Source organism: Xyrauchen texanus, chromosome 13 (assembly GCF_025860055.1).
Source record: "Xyrauchen texanus isolate HMW12.3.18 chromosome 13, RBS_HiC_50CHRs, whole genome shotgun sequence".
NCBI lineage: Eukaryota > Metazoa > Chordata > Actinopteri > Cypriniformes > Catostomidae > Xyrauchen > Xyrauchen texanus.
The window spans coordinates 26,749,489-26,763,425 of record NC_068288.1 but is presented as its reverse complement, the minus strand read 5'-3'; the positions used below and the strand labels follow the sequence as shown (position 1 = coordinate 26,763,425).

Here is a 13,937-nt window from a genome sequence, read left to right as displayed (position 1 = left end):
CTTGTTGGCCTGGAGGGCGAAGCCGGTCACAGAGCGCAGTTCCTGCAACACGTCGGGGTCAGGACTACCCAAGTGTAGATCTTTGAGTGCCTTGGCCTAGTGAAACTCTAGGAGGGCCATGGTAAGCAGGGCGGAGGTGGCCTGTCCGGTGGCGCTGTAGGCTTTGGTGGTCAGTGACGACGTCATCCTACAGGCCTTGTAGGGGAGCACCGGGCCAGGTGGCGGTGTTCTCTAGACACTGATGGATCGCAACTGCTCTGTCCACCTGGGGGACCTCCAAGTACCCGTGGGCCACCCCGCCCTCAAGGGTAGTGAGAGCGGATAAGCGAGGAGGTTGGTTGCGGTCAGTGAAAGGTGGCCTCCACGACCTCGTCAGCTCATCATGCACCTCCGGGAAGAAAGGGAACGGGGGGGGGGTTATGAGCGGTGCCTGGACCCGAGGAACCAATAGTCTAGCCGTGAGGGCTGCGGGGAGGACAGAGGGTTCCATTCCACCCCAGGCTGACGGCGGCCCGGGCAAGCATGTCAGTGGAGAGAAATCAACCCTATCCAGGAACTAGTTGATTGTAGGTACATTTACACTGTATTCAGCGCTGTTTGTTTTCTGTATTCGTAAATATCCCAATGCTGTTTACTGTGCGAGAAACCGCTGCAAATGATTCAGTGAGAGAATTGTCCAAACTAATTGTACAGAATCACGAATCGATTCAGACAGTTTTGTAAGCCCATTTGGCCAATTCACTGAAAAGAACCGACACAAAATAATTATTCATTCACAAATTGGTCATAGCTAGTTCTTTTAAACAGCCACGGGACACACTTTATGATTGAATATTCTGAGATTAAATATATCTCATGTCAGTTGGAGCGCTCACTGTACGCACAGTGCGTACCGCCGTACAGCTGCAGGCACCACTGGGGATTGGGATTTATCAATATTTTCAACTCACAGGGAGTCAGACAAAATGTGACAGGACCAACTCATAGCCATAATCATACGTTAGATTTAATTCTGTCATATGGAGTTGATGTTGATACTATATAAATTCTGCTGCAGAGCAATGACATCTCAGATCATTACCTCATCTTTTGCATGCTGCGATCAGCTAATGTTACTCGATCTACACCACTCTATCATTCATATATCATTCTTTAGACCACTAAAGATAGCTTCAATAATAGGCTAATCTTCCAGATTTATCTCATACTCAGTCGATAAGAACTTGATGAAATAACAGAAAATTTTAATACAGACTTCTCTAACACTCTTGATGGTGTCGCCCCACTTTGATTAAAGACAATTAAAGAAAAAAGCATGTTACAATGATCTTGGAAATTGGAGGAAGTGGAACAATAGAAAATTAGAGGTATTTCACAGTTCATGGAAGGACAGTGTCTATAGCTACAGACCGGCACTAAAAGCTGCCAGGTCAGCATGTTTTAGCAAACTCATATAAAATAACCACAACAATTCTAGGTATTTATTCATTACTGTGGCAAAATTGGCTAGGAATAAAGCCTCGACTGAACCAGATATTCCGATGCAGCTCAATAATAATGTCATCATAAATTTCTTTACTGATAAAATGTAAATAATCTTAAATAAAATTGGAATTATGAAATCGTCTGTCACAGTACCTCAGAAAACAGTGTTTTATAAATTTCCTCACAAACTACTTCAATCCTTCGCTGTCATAGGTCATGAAAAGCTAACAAAACTTACCGAAACATCAAAAGCCACAACATGTATGTTAGATCCAATACCAACTAAGATCTTAAAAGAGATAGTCTCTGTAATCTCAGAACCTCTTCATAATATTATTAACTCCTCGCTATCCTTATGACATGTCTTGAAACATTTATCATACTGCTTATTAAGAAGCCACAGCTTGAAACTGGAGAATATGCTAATTACAGACCAATTTTAAACCTCCTATTTATATCCAAAAAAAACTAGAAAAGGTAAAAGGACCTGATAAAAATTCCTAGAATTTCAACATCCACAAAAGGAGGTAGATCCTTTTCCTATCTGGCTCCTAAACTATGGAATAGTCTCCTTAACACTATCAAGGATGCAGACACACTCAGTTTAAGCCAGTACCAGCCAGACATCACTTCAGTCTATTATGATGGACTTCAAGGGATGAATTGATGCCAACTCCAACCATAAGAGATAGGATAATTCATATGCCACTGCCTGAACCTTGTACTTAGGATAGACCTCACTGAAATTACCTTCCGGTTGAACTGCAAATCACCTCATTGATCTCTGCCTGCATAACCTTGGTCTATTGATGGACTACACTCTTAAATGGAATACATAGACTATCAATTAATTGCCAACAAAAGCCTTCATCAGACAACCAACAAAGAACAATGCATCGATGTGAACTTCTGCTGTTAATCCACAATGAACTTCAAATACATAATTAATCTTACACTAACTTAATTTACTAATTTTAAACCATGACTTACACTGCACACAAATAACTAATATTGACATTATATTCATGCCGTTTAGCCAGAGGAGAACTGGCCCCCACAGTGAGTCTAGTTTCACCCAAGGTTATTTTTCTCCATTAACCACCATTTTATGGAGTTTTGTGTTCCTTGCTACAGTCGCATTCAGCTGGCTCACTGGGATTCTAAATACAATTATTATTTTAATATTTATTTATTAATTAATATTTAATCAAACTACACAATGATGATTCGAAGACTTTATAGATATTAGTTTCATTTTCTGTTAATGCATACTTTTCTGAAAAGCTGCTTTGAAACTATATTTGTTGTGAAAAGCGCTATACAAATAACAATTCTTTGGCTTGATTAGAATTAGGATTATTTTAGATTGTGTTTAGATCTGCCTGGTGCAATTTATGTTGCATTCTTATATGTGGTAAATAGATTTTTGAATTGATTTTCAATTTCGAAACATAAATTCAACAAATGATGGAGAAGTAAATTATAAATATAACCTGTGCATATTGTGATCAGAATTTATTTTGTTGGTGTGATTGTGCGTTACCTGATTTGCATAATTTCTTAAATGGATTTTATGATAAAGCTTTATATTTCAGCAGATTACAAATTTCCACAGATTACACATTTGAACAAAATTATTGAGTATTAGCTGTGGAATCTTGTAACTTTTTCCATTAATTTTTTTTTATGATTATTAGTTCTGTTTGTTCCACTAATTTAAATTAAGAAATTAATTTATCTCCGCAACATATTTTATGCCCACAGAGACTGCTTTCTCATTTGCACAATTTTATTTGCTGGCATGAGATAGCACCTGCTTCATGTCATGCTCTGCCAAAGAGAGTCTCATGAGAAACTGGAAGAGATTAGCAGATGAAGATCACTTAGTTTTATTGAGCTTGAAAGGGAGGTAACAGGTGTTGAATGGGACGTTCTTGAAATTTTGTCCAACATAGAATTAAGTCAATGTCTACATTACAATGCTAGAATCTCTTTATTCACAGTTTGAGAGAGTGAAAGTATTACTGACACATTTCCCATGCGAGCGCATCAGCGCAACTGCATACAGTATATGCAGTTCATGTATGAACATGACGACTGCTAAGTTTAGTTTAAATGCCAACGATGACAAATGATAATGAGACTTTTCTCAAAGTCTGCATAATTACTCAGACCTTACAAATAAATGGTTATTATGAAGATTTATAAGGGTTTAGCACATAAAACGTTAATGTCATAACAATCATTCTCAACTAATTCCACAGTTTGGAGCCATTTAGCTGAAAGGAATTAATTTACATATAAAAGACATCCATGTCCAATGGGTTCAGAGTGTGTATAATTGTACATGTATATAATAAACAAGTCAGAATATTAAACAGGACCAAATATTCATGTCTCAGCTGACTAGCTGCTAGGGTTTTTATTTTTTTATTTTTTTGGTGATCCATTTTTAATAACATTTGTCTCCCAAACCAGTAGGAGGAAATCCTCTCATTAAAAACCAAACAGTAAACAGTTAAGACTCTTTTACGCAACATATCTTAATAGTAAATAACCCCCAATTAGGGGTATTTTTTTTATTGGCCTTCTTATAGAATGTACCTTATTGGCAAAACTAAAAAGGCCAGGAATAAGAGTGTGTCCAATTGACAGATGTTTCAAACTAAACTGCAACATCTTAATAAAACCACAAGGCAAGTAATCTGGTTACGGAGTGTAAAATCAATGCAAGAAATCATTACGTTTTCACAAGTAAGATTAGCATAAGAAGCAAAACTAGAATAAAAACATTTTCCACAGATCAAAGGCGGATATGGAATATAATTTATAGGATGGCAAGGGGGTGGCATTAGGACTATGAGAGGAAGCGACACCAAAATAATCACACATGCATAGTTCTTCTGGATTAAGAAACCAAGCTTCATTGTAAGTACTAGTTCATTTATTTACATCACTATAAAATTAAAAATGCCCATGAATTTGCGATTCAGTTGCATTGACGCAGAGAAGCCACAAAGTAATCCTTGTGCTACTGTTTTTCTTATGCATTTTAAATTGCATTTTTTACATTCTTATATAACATTAAAAACATATAACAAACTATTAATCTACAGAGCAATCTGACATTATCTTATTTTATTACACTGCTCTCTGGAATACTCAATTGTGATTGGCCAATAGCGCCATCCAGTGGTCAGATATTGCTCTGTAACAACCACACATCTGGGGATTAAAACATATCATGCCGTTCATCTGTGTTCTAGCAGCCATCTCTCCTGCTTCTTAGCTCACTCTGTGATCTCTACAAGTAAGCTAATAAAATAAAACTCAAATCAATGTTTCATGTGCATTTATTAAATTATTTGGCAAGTAGTCTTGTAATAGGCTGAATAATGAAGAGTCAGACAGTAATTTTCACAAAATAAACACCAACAGAACTTTAACGCAAACCGGAGGTTGATTTCAGTAGTTCAGCAAATTCTGTATTTTCAAATTAATTATTTTCAATGCAAATGAATATTCTACGTACATGTATTTATTTATTTGGTTAGTAGCCGTGTACTGTATAAGATGGATAAAGTACAGTTAGCTGGTTACTAACACAAAATAACCTTCAGGGTGTTACAAGACCTGATCACTCTGCCAGGGTTCATTGTGCGATAACAACTGGCTGACTGTGATTATCCCTTACATATTATATTAAGCATCTCAACAGATTCTAAATGTTCCTTAGCTTGATCTGTGCTTATTGTCACACGCTTCTCCTGTTAATACTTATCATAGTATGATAATTGTAGATTTTGTATTATTTTATTATGTGTAAAGTCATACGCCTCAAATATTATATATAAGGCGAATATGTCATTTTTATGGAAGTTTTTTTATATAGTCTCAACATGGATATTGTTTTTCATAATTTTAAATTCCATAGTTAGTTTTTAGAAACAATAATTACATCTGTTAATAAGGAGCATGATTTTACCAGTGATCACCATGATCTTACTAATAGGCATTCTAGGCAAGAACTGTGGTAAATTATCATAAGGTCAAATACAAAGGAGAATTTTACAAGAGCTGTAATGCCTGGGCGACCGTAAATTAAGGATAAAGCTGAGTTTTTTCTCTGTAAATATGTTCAGTTCTAATGAAATTAATTCAATAATTAAGATCCTGATGAAAGAGAAATATCTGCTAAGAATTCCTACTGTCTTAGCCTTGCATAGATAACTGTTTACAGGTTTTATGATTTTATTGAGATTTTATTTGTGAACATAACACAAAGTAAGGCCTAAAATAAAAACAAACAGCACAGATAATCATAATTACTGATTAACTCTGACATTGTATCTGTAATAATGCATCATATCTAATAATTATTCTGTGAAGACTTGGAAACAACTGAGAAATGTATATTTACTTCTATTGTTACATGTATCTGTCCATGTTTTCATTATTATAGTCGTTGAGGAAAAATTAACTGGGTTCCCTTGTGACATTCTTTCACTCACATCCAGTTTCTGATGATAAAACTTAAGGTATGTGTGAGACCGCGAGTGTCCAAAGTTGCATGGGGCGGGTATGCCCAAACAAGCCCAAATTTGCTAATAATAAGTGGACTTGGAAACTCTGCCTGTCAGATGCAGAATCACTGCCGGAGCTGCAGTATCCAAACAGCTGCAGCTGAAATCAATCATGCAATGAGCTTGATAGTCAAATGTTGCTGTTATCGTTTTATCTTTCGGTTAGAGTTGAGACAGTTGGACATAAATAAACTTTTACATTATGTCAGCATCAAAAATAATATTCTTTATGCATTGGGATACCAAATGTTGGTGTGGCAGATGCTTTTTTTATGCCACCCCGGTAGATCCGCTCTTGCTACAGATCAATATGATATTTGTAAAACTATTTATAAATGGCAACATAGATTTTTTCATTTATCCATAAAGTGGATAAAACGTGTTACTAAAAGACACTGATACAAGTTAAATTCAGTCTACAAGTATTATGTGCAACATCTTAAAATTTAGTTATCAGAGTCATGCATTTAAAATAGAAATGAGTCCTTATCCTACATTATCCTTCTCTATGAGTCATTATGACCACTAACAAAATACAACAGTCATATTGATCCCTTTTGCTGATATCCACCTCCATCAGTAGCCAGAATTGAACAGCTTCTGCCTTTAATCTCCTAAAACTTTACACTTCATTACATCCTATAATTACCTTTGGCTGACACGACCAATATAGGAAAGTGTAATGCTTAAAGGTGTAAATCCTAATTTTCAGCTCAGTAGAGTATAGACAGGGTGCACTGGCAATGTAGTAGAAAAAATATCTTTCAGCCTTGACATAAATCATTTCTGTGGTTTTAGAGGTGTTTGCAATTGACATACTGAACTACATTAATGTTGTAGAAGCAATTAGAAGCAAAGTTTGTACACACCTACACATTCTTTAGTATTGCTATTTTCTATATTCTAGAATAATAATTAAGTCATCGAAACTATGAAATAACACAAATGAAAGTGTGGGAATTATGTAGTGACTAAAACATTTTAATAAATCAAAATGATCTTTGCAAAGATTACAGCTCTGCACACTTTAGGCAATTATACACAACCATACACACAAGGTTCAGTATCCACAAGGGAACCATTAAAAACTTTAAATATATGCTGGGCACTTGGCTTGTTTCCCCTCACTATCCAACTCATCCATAAACAATTATAATAAAATCAATTAAAATGTAATACATTTAAAAAGATATTTACACATAGGCACAATGTATTATTTGTCAGCAAAAACAATTTCAAGCATCTAAGTATATGCCTTATCAAAACGTTTTTAATATCATTAGAAAAATAAATGCAGTCCAAACATGTGACTGATAGTGGAAACAAACTATAAAGAGACCTTAGTAGACAGAATAGCTATTAAGGTTATTAAATCAAAATAGTTCAGATGCTTAGCTCACCAGTGATATTGTTGCTGTTGTGGGCCTCTTGTCCTTGTGTGTGAATGCATTGCTCATGAGCATTCATATGCTCAGCTACCAGAGCACATGCTGGATGAATCGATTCCACCTGCAAATGATGATAAAATATGTGAGGCAAGGAAAAGTACAAAATGCTACACTTATTACTGTAAAGAACCCTGTAAACTGCACCCATCACAGACCTACATCAGAAAAGGAGCTTTTCACATTTTAAGTCAGTTGTCATTATGGCAAATTCAGTGCAATATGATTCAAAACACTTTACATTCGAACCAATTCACAAAACAATCTTGTTGTCTCTTTTTGCAGCAGATATAAAAGGCAACAAGTTACATTTATTAAGGGACCAGAAAATGAGAGGCACTAAAATCAGTATGGCAGAAACCAAATACATTTAGTCAATCTCCATTTTGTTGCAACAATTGACTCACATTTGGAAAATTTGAAATACATGAAGCCCTACATCTATTTAAAGGACTGAATTTAGAAAGAATAAGGTTTATGAGTTTAATTGATTATTGACTTATTGTAAACATCTTTTCAATAAGCCACAACCACATCCCAAAATTACCTTGCAAAACCTCATAATCTTTGAAGCAGCCATTGAACCAGAATGTGTGAGAGAGAAGAGAATCCAGAATAAAGAGAGAATGAATACATGACAAATTGTGTAGTATACTAAATCCCTTAATCTCATCTGCAAAATAAAAAAGAGAATGTTGCCTCTATTTCACCTCTTTACAGTATAAAAAGACCTGTAATGGCCACCCACTAATTCCTGAAAGGAATGAGTGAGACAGTCAGAGGTGGGTGGATGCTAATGATCTGATTAAGCCTGAGGTTACGATGAAACAAACAGGTTCAAATGTATCTCCTAAGAAAAATAAAGATGGTGAATCATAACAATACAGTATTACAATACTACTTTGTGTAGTTAGGGATTTTATATAATTAGTGAATTGTTTTATTAAAGAAATAATTCACCCAGAAATTAATATTCTGTCATAATTTACTCACCCTCATGTCTTTCAAAACCATAAGATTTTCTTTCATCTGACCCTATATCTCAGATAAGGAGTTTGTTTCTATCAGAATGTCCAAGCTGCTCATTTTCATACAATACTTAAAACATTATTTATTATGTTATCTAAAAAATTTGCTTCATGTGGTACCATCTAAATTAACTGGTTTCTTACTAATCAAAAACATAATTTGATATGACTCAATCAACCTGATTACGAAGTAATTTTTAAGGGTTATATCCAGTAGAAATAGTGAGTGACTCAGCTTTTACGCAAGGCAACATTTTCAATTAACAACAACTTGTATTTCACTATGTTCTTCACACAAAGCTATCGTAAGGCTTCAGAAGACTTGGAATATAGTGCACAGTTCATGTTGCCTATATTTATGATGCTTTATGGTGCGTTTTTGTACTTTTTGGATAAAAAGAACTGTCCCTTGTCCATCAGAGTTATTCATCTTTTATATCATCCTCCCTAAAAATGTGCATCTTTAAAAATCACAAATTAAAGTGCTACTAAATAAGCCACAATTACTGATATACATCTACCGAAAGATTCTATTGCAATTTATAGACACCGGTGGCCAAAAGATTGGAATACTGTACAAATTTAGCTGTTTCTGAAGGAAAATGGTACTTTAATTTGTAGTCAGTTGAATGCCACTTTTGTGAATTATAGTCAGGACATTACTGATGTAGAAAACCGCACTATCACTATTTGAAATGTTTTTTTTTTTTTTTTTTATCAAATCTATACAGGCCCGTTTCCAGCAGCCATCACTCAAACACCTTGTCCTTGAGTAATCATGCTAAATGGCTAATTTTAAAATCACTTGCCATTATATCAAACAGTTAAAAGCTATTTGGTTCGTTAGATGAAGCTTAACATTATCTTTATGTTTGTTTTTCAGTTTCCACAGTATACAATAGACTGGCATGTCAATATTAGGTCAAAAATGGCAAAAAGGAAATAACTTTCTGTAGAAACTCGTCAGTCAATCATTGTTTGGAGGAATGAAGGCTATACAATGCTTGAAATTGCTGAAGTTGTCATACAAAGGTGTACACTACAGTCTTCAAAGACAAAGGAGAACGGGCTCTTACAAGGACAGAAAGAGATGTGGAAGGCCAGATGTACAAATAAACAAGAGGATAAGTACATCAAGTTTGAGAAATAGAAACCTTACATGTCCTCAGCTGACAGCTTGATTGAATTCAACCCACTCAACACCAGTTTCATGTACAACAGTAAAGAGAAGAATCAGGGGTGCAGGCCTTATGGGAAAATTGCAAAGAAAAAGCCACTTTTGAATCAGAAAAACAAAAAGAAATGTTTAGAGTGGGCAAAGAAACACAGATATTGGGCAACAGATAATTGGAAAAATGTGTTATGGATCTTAACCCCATTGAGCTTTTGTGGGTTCAGCTAGACTGTAGGGTGTGTGAGAAGTACCCCACAAGACAAGACATCTATGGCAAGTGCTACAGGAAGTGTTGGGTTGAAATGTCACCTGAGTATCTGGACAAACTGACAGCTAGAGTGCCAAGGATCTGCAAAGCTGTCATTGCTGCATGTGGAGGATTTTTTGATGAGAACTCTATGAAGTAGTTTAAGAGAAATTAGTCTTAAGATTATTAATGTCCTGAATTTACATTGTGATCAGATGAATGCCACTTTGGTGAATAAATTTGGTTCCATAAGAGCAAAATATGAGCATTATTCTAAATCTAAATTATATATAAAATACTATACAACCCCCCCCCCCCCCGGTCCGTCCGTATCCTGGTTTGGAACAACATGAGATCTGTGGCGAGTAAACGATGAAAGAATGTTCATTTTTGGGTAAACCTATGTGTTTCTCTATATTTCTCTATGTGTCATACCACTCATCCTCAATGTATAAATGAAATCAATAATATGAAGCCAGTATGGAAATCTACGTAAACAGCATGGCTATGCTCCCTTTTATTCACCAGTGGTTGTCATATTTATGCCCCTGATCCTTTCACTGACTCCAAGGGAGGTAGACGAAAGACAGCACTGAATGTTATCAGGGTACAAATTGATGCGCTTATGGAGAGGGCTACTGTGAATGTGTTTACAGTAGTCATTATTTGGGAAAGTGTGCATGTCTGCTTTTATGTGCCTGTGAGCTTTTCTAAGTGCTTGTGCGTGCATATATGCTTATTTATGTGTGTGTTTGAATTCTGAGAGAACACATCGTATTCTAGTCCAGAACAGATGGTAGCACTGTTGGTTTCAATGACCTCTGTCGCCCACTGGCAGGTTCAGATAGGAGAAGAGGGATGTTGTGAGGGTATAGGGAAGTATTCTCAGGGTTAGATTAAGTGCATTTTTACCACAAAATAACTCCTGAGACCCACTGTCTCAAAAACATATCTTGCATATCTCAAAATAGTGTGTCTTTCAAAGTTCTATGTTCAGGGTGGAATTGTTTTCAAATATTCAGCCAAAAATGCAAAAGTTGTAAATTTGATAGTATTATATTTTACTGATTTTAAACCAGTTATAACACATTGAGGTGAAAGTTTTAAATGTTTGAAAGAATGCAAATTATATTTGGATTCCTGGATCTAAAACAAACATGTTCCTCTGCTTGACAAATCATAATAATAATAATGACACCAAAGATATTGGTAGGTAGGTGGGTGGGTAGGTAAGTAGGTATGTATAGTAGATAGATAGATTTGGCTAAGATTCACTGGTGAACATTTGAAAATGTTATATAGCTGATAATACCCTAACTTCATATACTTGCAGTGCTTTGAATCTGCACATAAAAACCCCACCTGTCCCTGCACTGATACTACAAATCTCTGTGGCATTTGCTCAAGCTAAGGCTCATCTGATTTAGGACATATAGACACTGTGAGAGAAATAGTAATGAGGAAAGCCCTCTGTGCATCCCTCCAGCAAATTTAATTTGAGTCGTGGGGCTTAGTGTTGCACTCAGGGTCCTGAGGGTGCACGAGAGAGCAGGGAAGTGCCAGGAGAAAACTAAACCAGTTACACCCTGAAAGCACTGGGGGCATACCTGGGTGATAATGTGCCTGATTTCATGTTTCTCCCACACCCTGGGCACAAATTTGCACTATAATGCACTGATAAAATTGATCACTGGCCCAAAGATGGGTGATGATGGACTTATGAAAAGCTGTCTCATAAAAGCTACAACACAGAGCTAAAAAATAAATAAATAAATAAATAAATAATAATAATAAAAAAAACTTTCATTCTCACTGTCTTCATGGCTATGAATTCACAAATCTCAAACAGAAAGACACCTGTTGACTTCAATCACTCAAACCTCTGCCCTGAAAATCTACAAATGACCAGATCACAAATGTTAAACATATTGATAAGTAATAATGGATGAGGAATTACTGAGCGATAAGGATCCAGTTATCAGTCAGATAGCATTCAGAGGCCCTGAAGCAGAGACACGTGAACTCATGGAATCATTATGATAGGAAATGAACTACCATTCAGGAGAGGAAAGCCATATCATTAGAGGCGTACCAAACATCAACTACATTTAATTACACCAATGATTGGTTTCTCTTCTTTGGAGCCTGGGCAAAAGGAAACAGAATTAGGATGGACCCAATTCCACATTTGTATTTGCTGTATAGAGCCTGGTCAGACTTTGTTTTAAAGCCAATTGGTCACATATTGTCTAAATTGCACACTTCATTTTGATGATAGGAACCTGATGTTGTCACTCATTCAAGTTAAAATAGTCAGTGTTCCTTTACCGGAAATGGCCAAGAAAACATCATTAAAAGGAGGGCAGGCTCTCATTTCTTTCTTCAGGTCTGTACAGCTTTAATCACATTGAGATCTGTGGCACATCAGCACATTAAATATAGCATGGAACTGATCCTTCGAGAGTACAGTGGCAATCAAACGGCATACATTATACTTTGACTACAACTATGGTGCAGTGCGATGCCTTTTAAAATAAATATGCATATTTATTTATATTTATTATCTCTCAAGGAAATCTTGCCAAAATCTGGATGCAAATGTTATAATACACTGATGTCAGAGGCATTATGAATCTCTTTTAACTTCTATATGTCATTTTAATAGCATAAAAAAAAATATCTAAAAATCAAAAAAATATGGTGCAGTTTGATGCATTTTAAATAAAAAAATGAATATCAATTTACATTAATTCTCTATATACAATCTGATAAAAGTATTTTTTTTTTTTTTTTTTTTTATGTCAGGGGTATTACAAATCACCTTAAACAAACTTGTCATTTGATGTACGAAGCATCTAGAACAGTTGTCAAAACAGCAAGTCAGAAACGTTTACCAAATGCATACACACACGCACACAAACAAATACAAAACACTAACAATTTACCGCATTCCAAGTGCTCTGTTGAATCCCCAAACTCAGTAAAACGGCAACCAGTCCTAAAGTTGACGAAGTCCTGAAGAGTAACATAATTAAAACTCGGGTATAATAGAAAATAATTGAGATCGTTAGCGTTTATATAGCACAGTGGTCTTTCTTAGATTTCTGGATATTTTCCAAAAGCCCAGGCGTCTCCAAACATACTGCGCTTTGCAGTTCAGAACAAAGGCTAAATCCCACAGAGTTTATTTTTCAAAATATATCCAAATTTGTATTATTTTTTATTGAAACGCGTGACTCTTCCTCTTAGACTGTAAAAAGCCTGTCGCTGTCTTATTCCAACACACAGTGCGCAGAAGCGCGGTGTGGAGATATGTAAGCCACGGCGCGCCTCCCATTTACGCACAAAAAGCCCTCACCAGCTCACCAAACTGCCGATGACTTCACCATAACTCCCGATAGGGGACTTTCATTTCCAGAGACACTACATTAATGAAACAAGATGAAGGAAAACCGAAATAGGTACAAAACTTAATCTTGCCCATGTGCAAAGTTTTTGTTATCTGTCCAATTGTTTAACTTACACCAAGAACAAAACTGAAATATATTAGAATGCATGGATTCTTTTAATAAAGTGAGGTGGAGTGAAATATTAGCTATTATTTTTGCTTGTCACTTTTATGCCAAGAATGTTTAATGTTTACTGCACAATATCAATGTGTTTGCTACTTATTTGTACACTGAATACCCTTATAAGTTGACTACTTATTTGATTGAGTAAACTCATTCCCTCAATTGAATTGAGAAATGGTGCCTCCAAAACTTGTGTAATTAAGTTCACTTAACTTGGTGTTTATATAAATCTAACTTAACTATTTAAGTTAAGGTAACCAGATCCAAGTAGACTTAACTCAAATTTGCTATTTAACTGTTATTGTTTCAACAATCATTTTAACAGAATAGACTAAAATGTAGGTAATATTGTACACTAACACATCTTAATTAACAAAGATTATACCTAATAAGGTCAATCAAG

General features: G+C 35.6%; 1 protein-coding gene across 1 annotated transcript in view; it reads right to left on the bottom strand.

Moving 5' to 3' along the window:
* The window catches only part of ghrhrb (growth hormone releasing hormone receptor b), a 63,902-nt gene extending 50,674 nt beyond the window's left edge, over positions 1–13,228 (bottom strand). Inside the window, exons 1-2 of the mRNA XM_052140885.1 lie at positions 12,908–13,228; positions 7,469–7,577 (exon numbers count right to left, since the gene is read on the bottom strand). Coding sequence (XP_051996845.1) covers positions 7,469–7,577; positions 12,908–12,991 — 193 coding nt within the window. The 5' untranslated portion in view covers positions 12,992–13,228. The remainder of the gene's footprint in view (positions 1–7,468; positions 7,578–12,907) is intronic.
* Between the last annotated feature and the right edge of the window lie 709 nt (positions 13,229–13,937).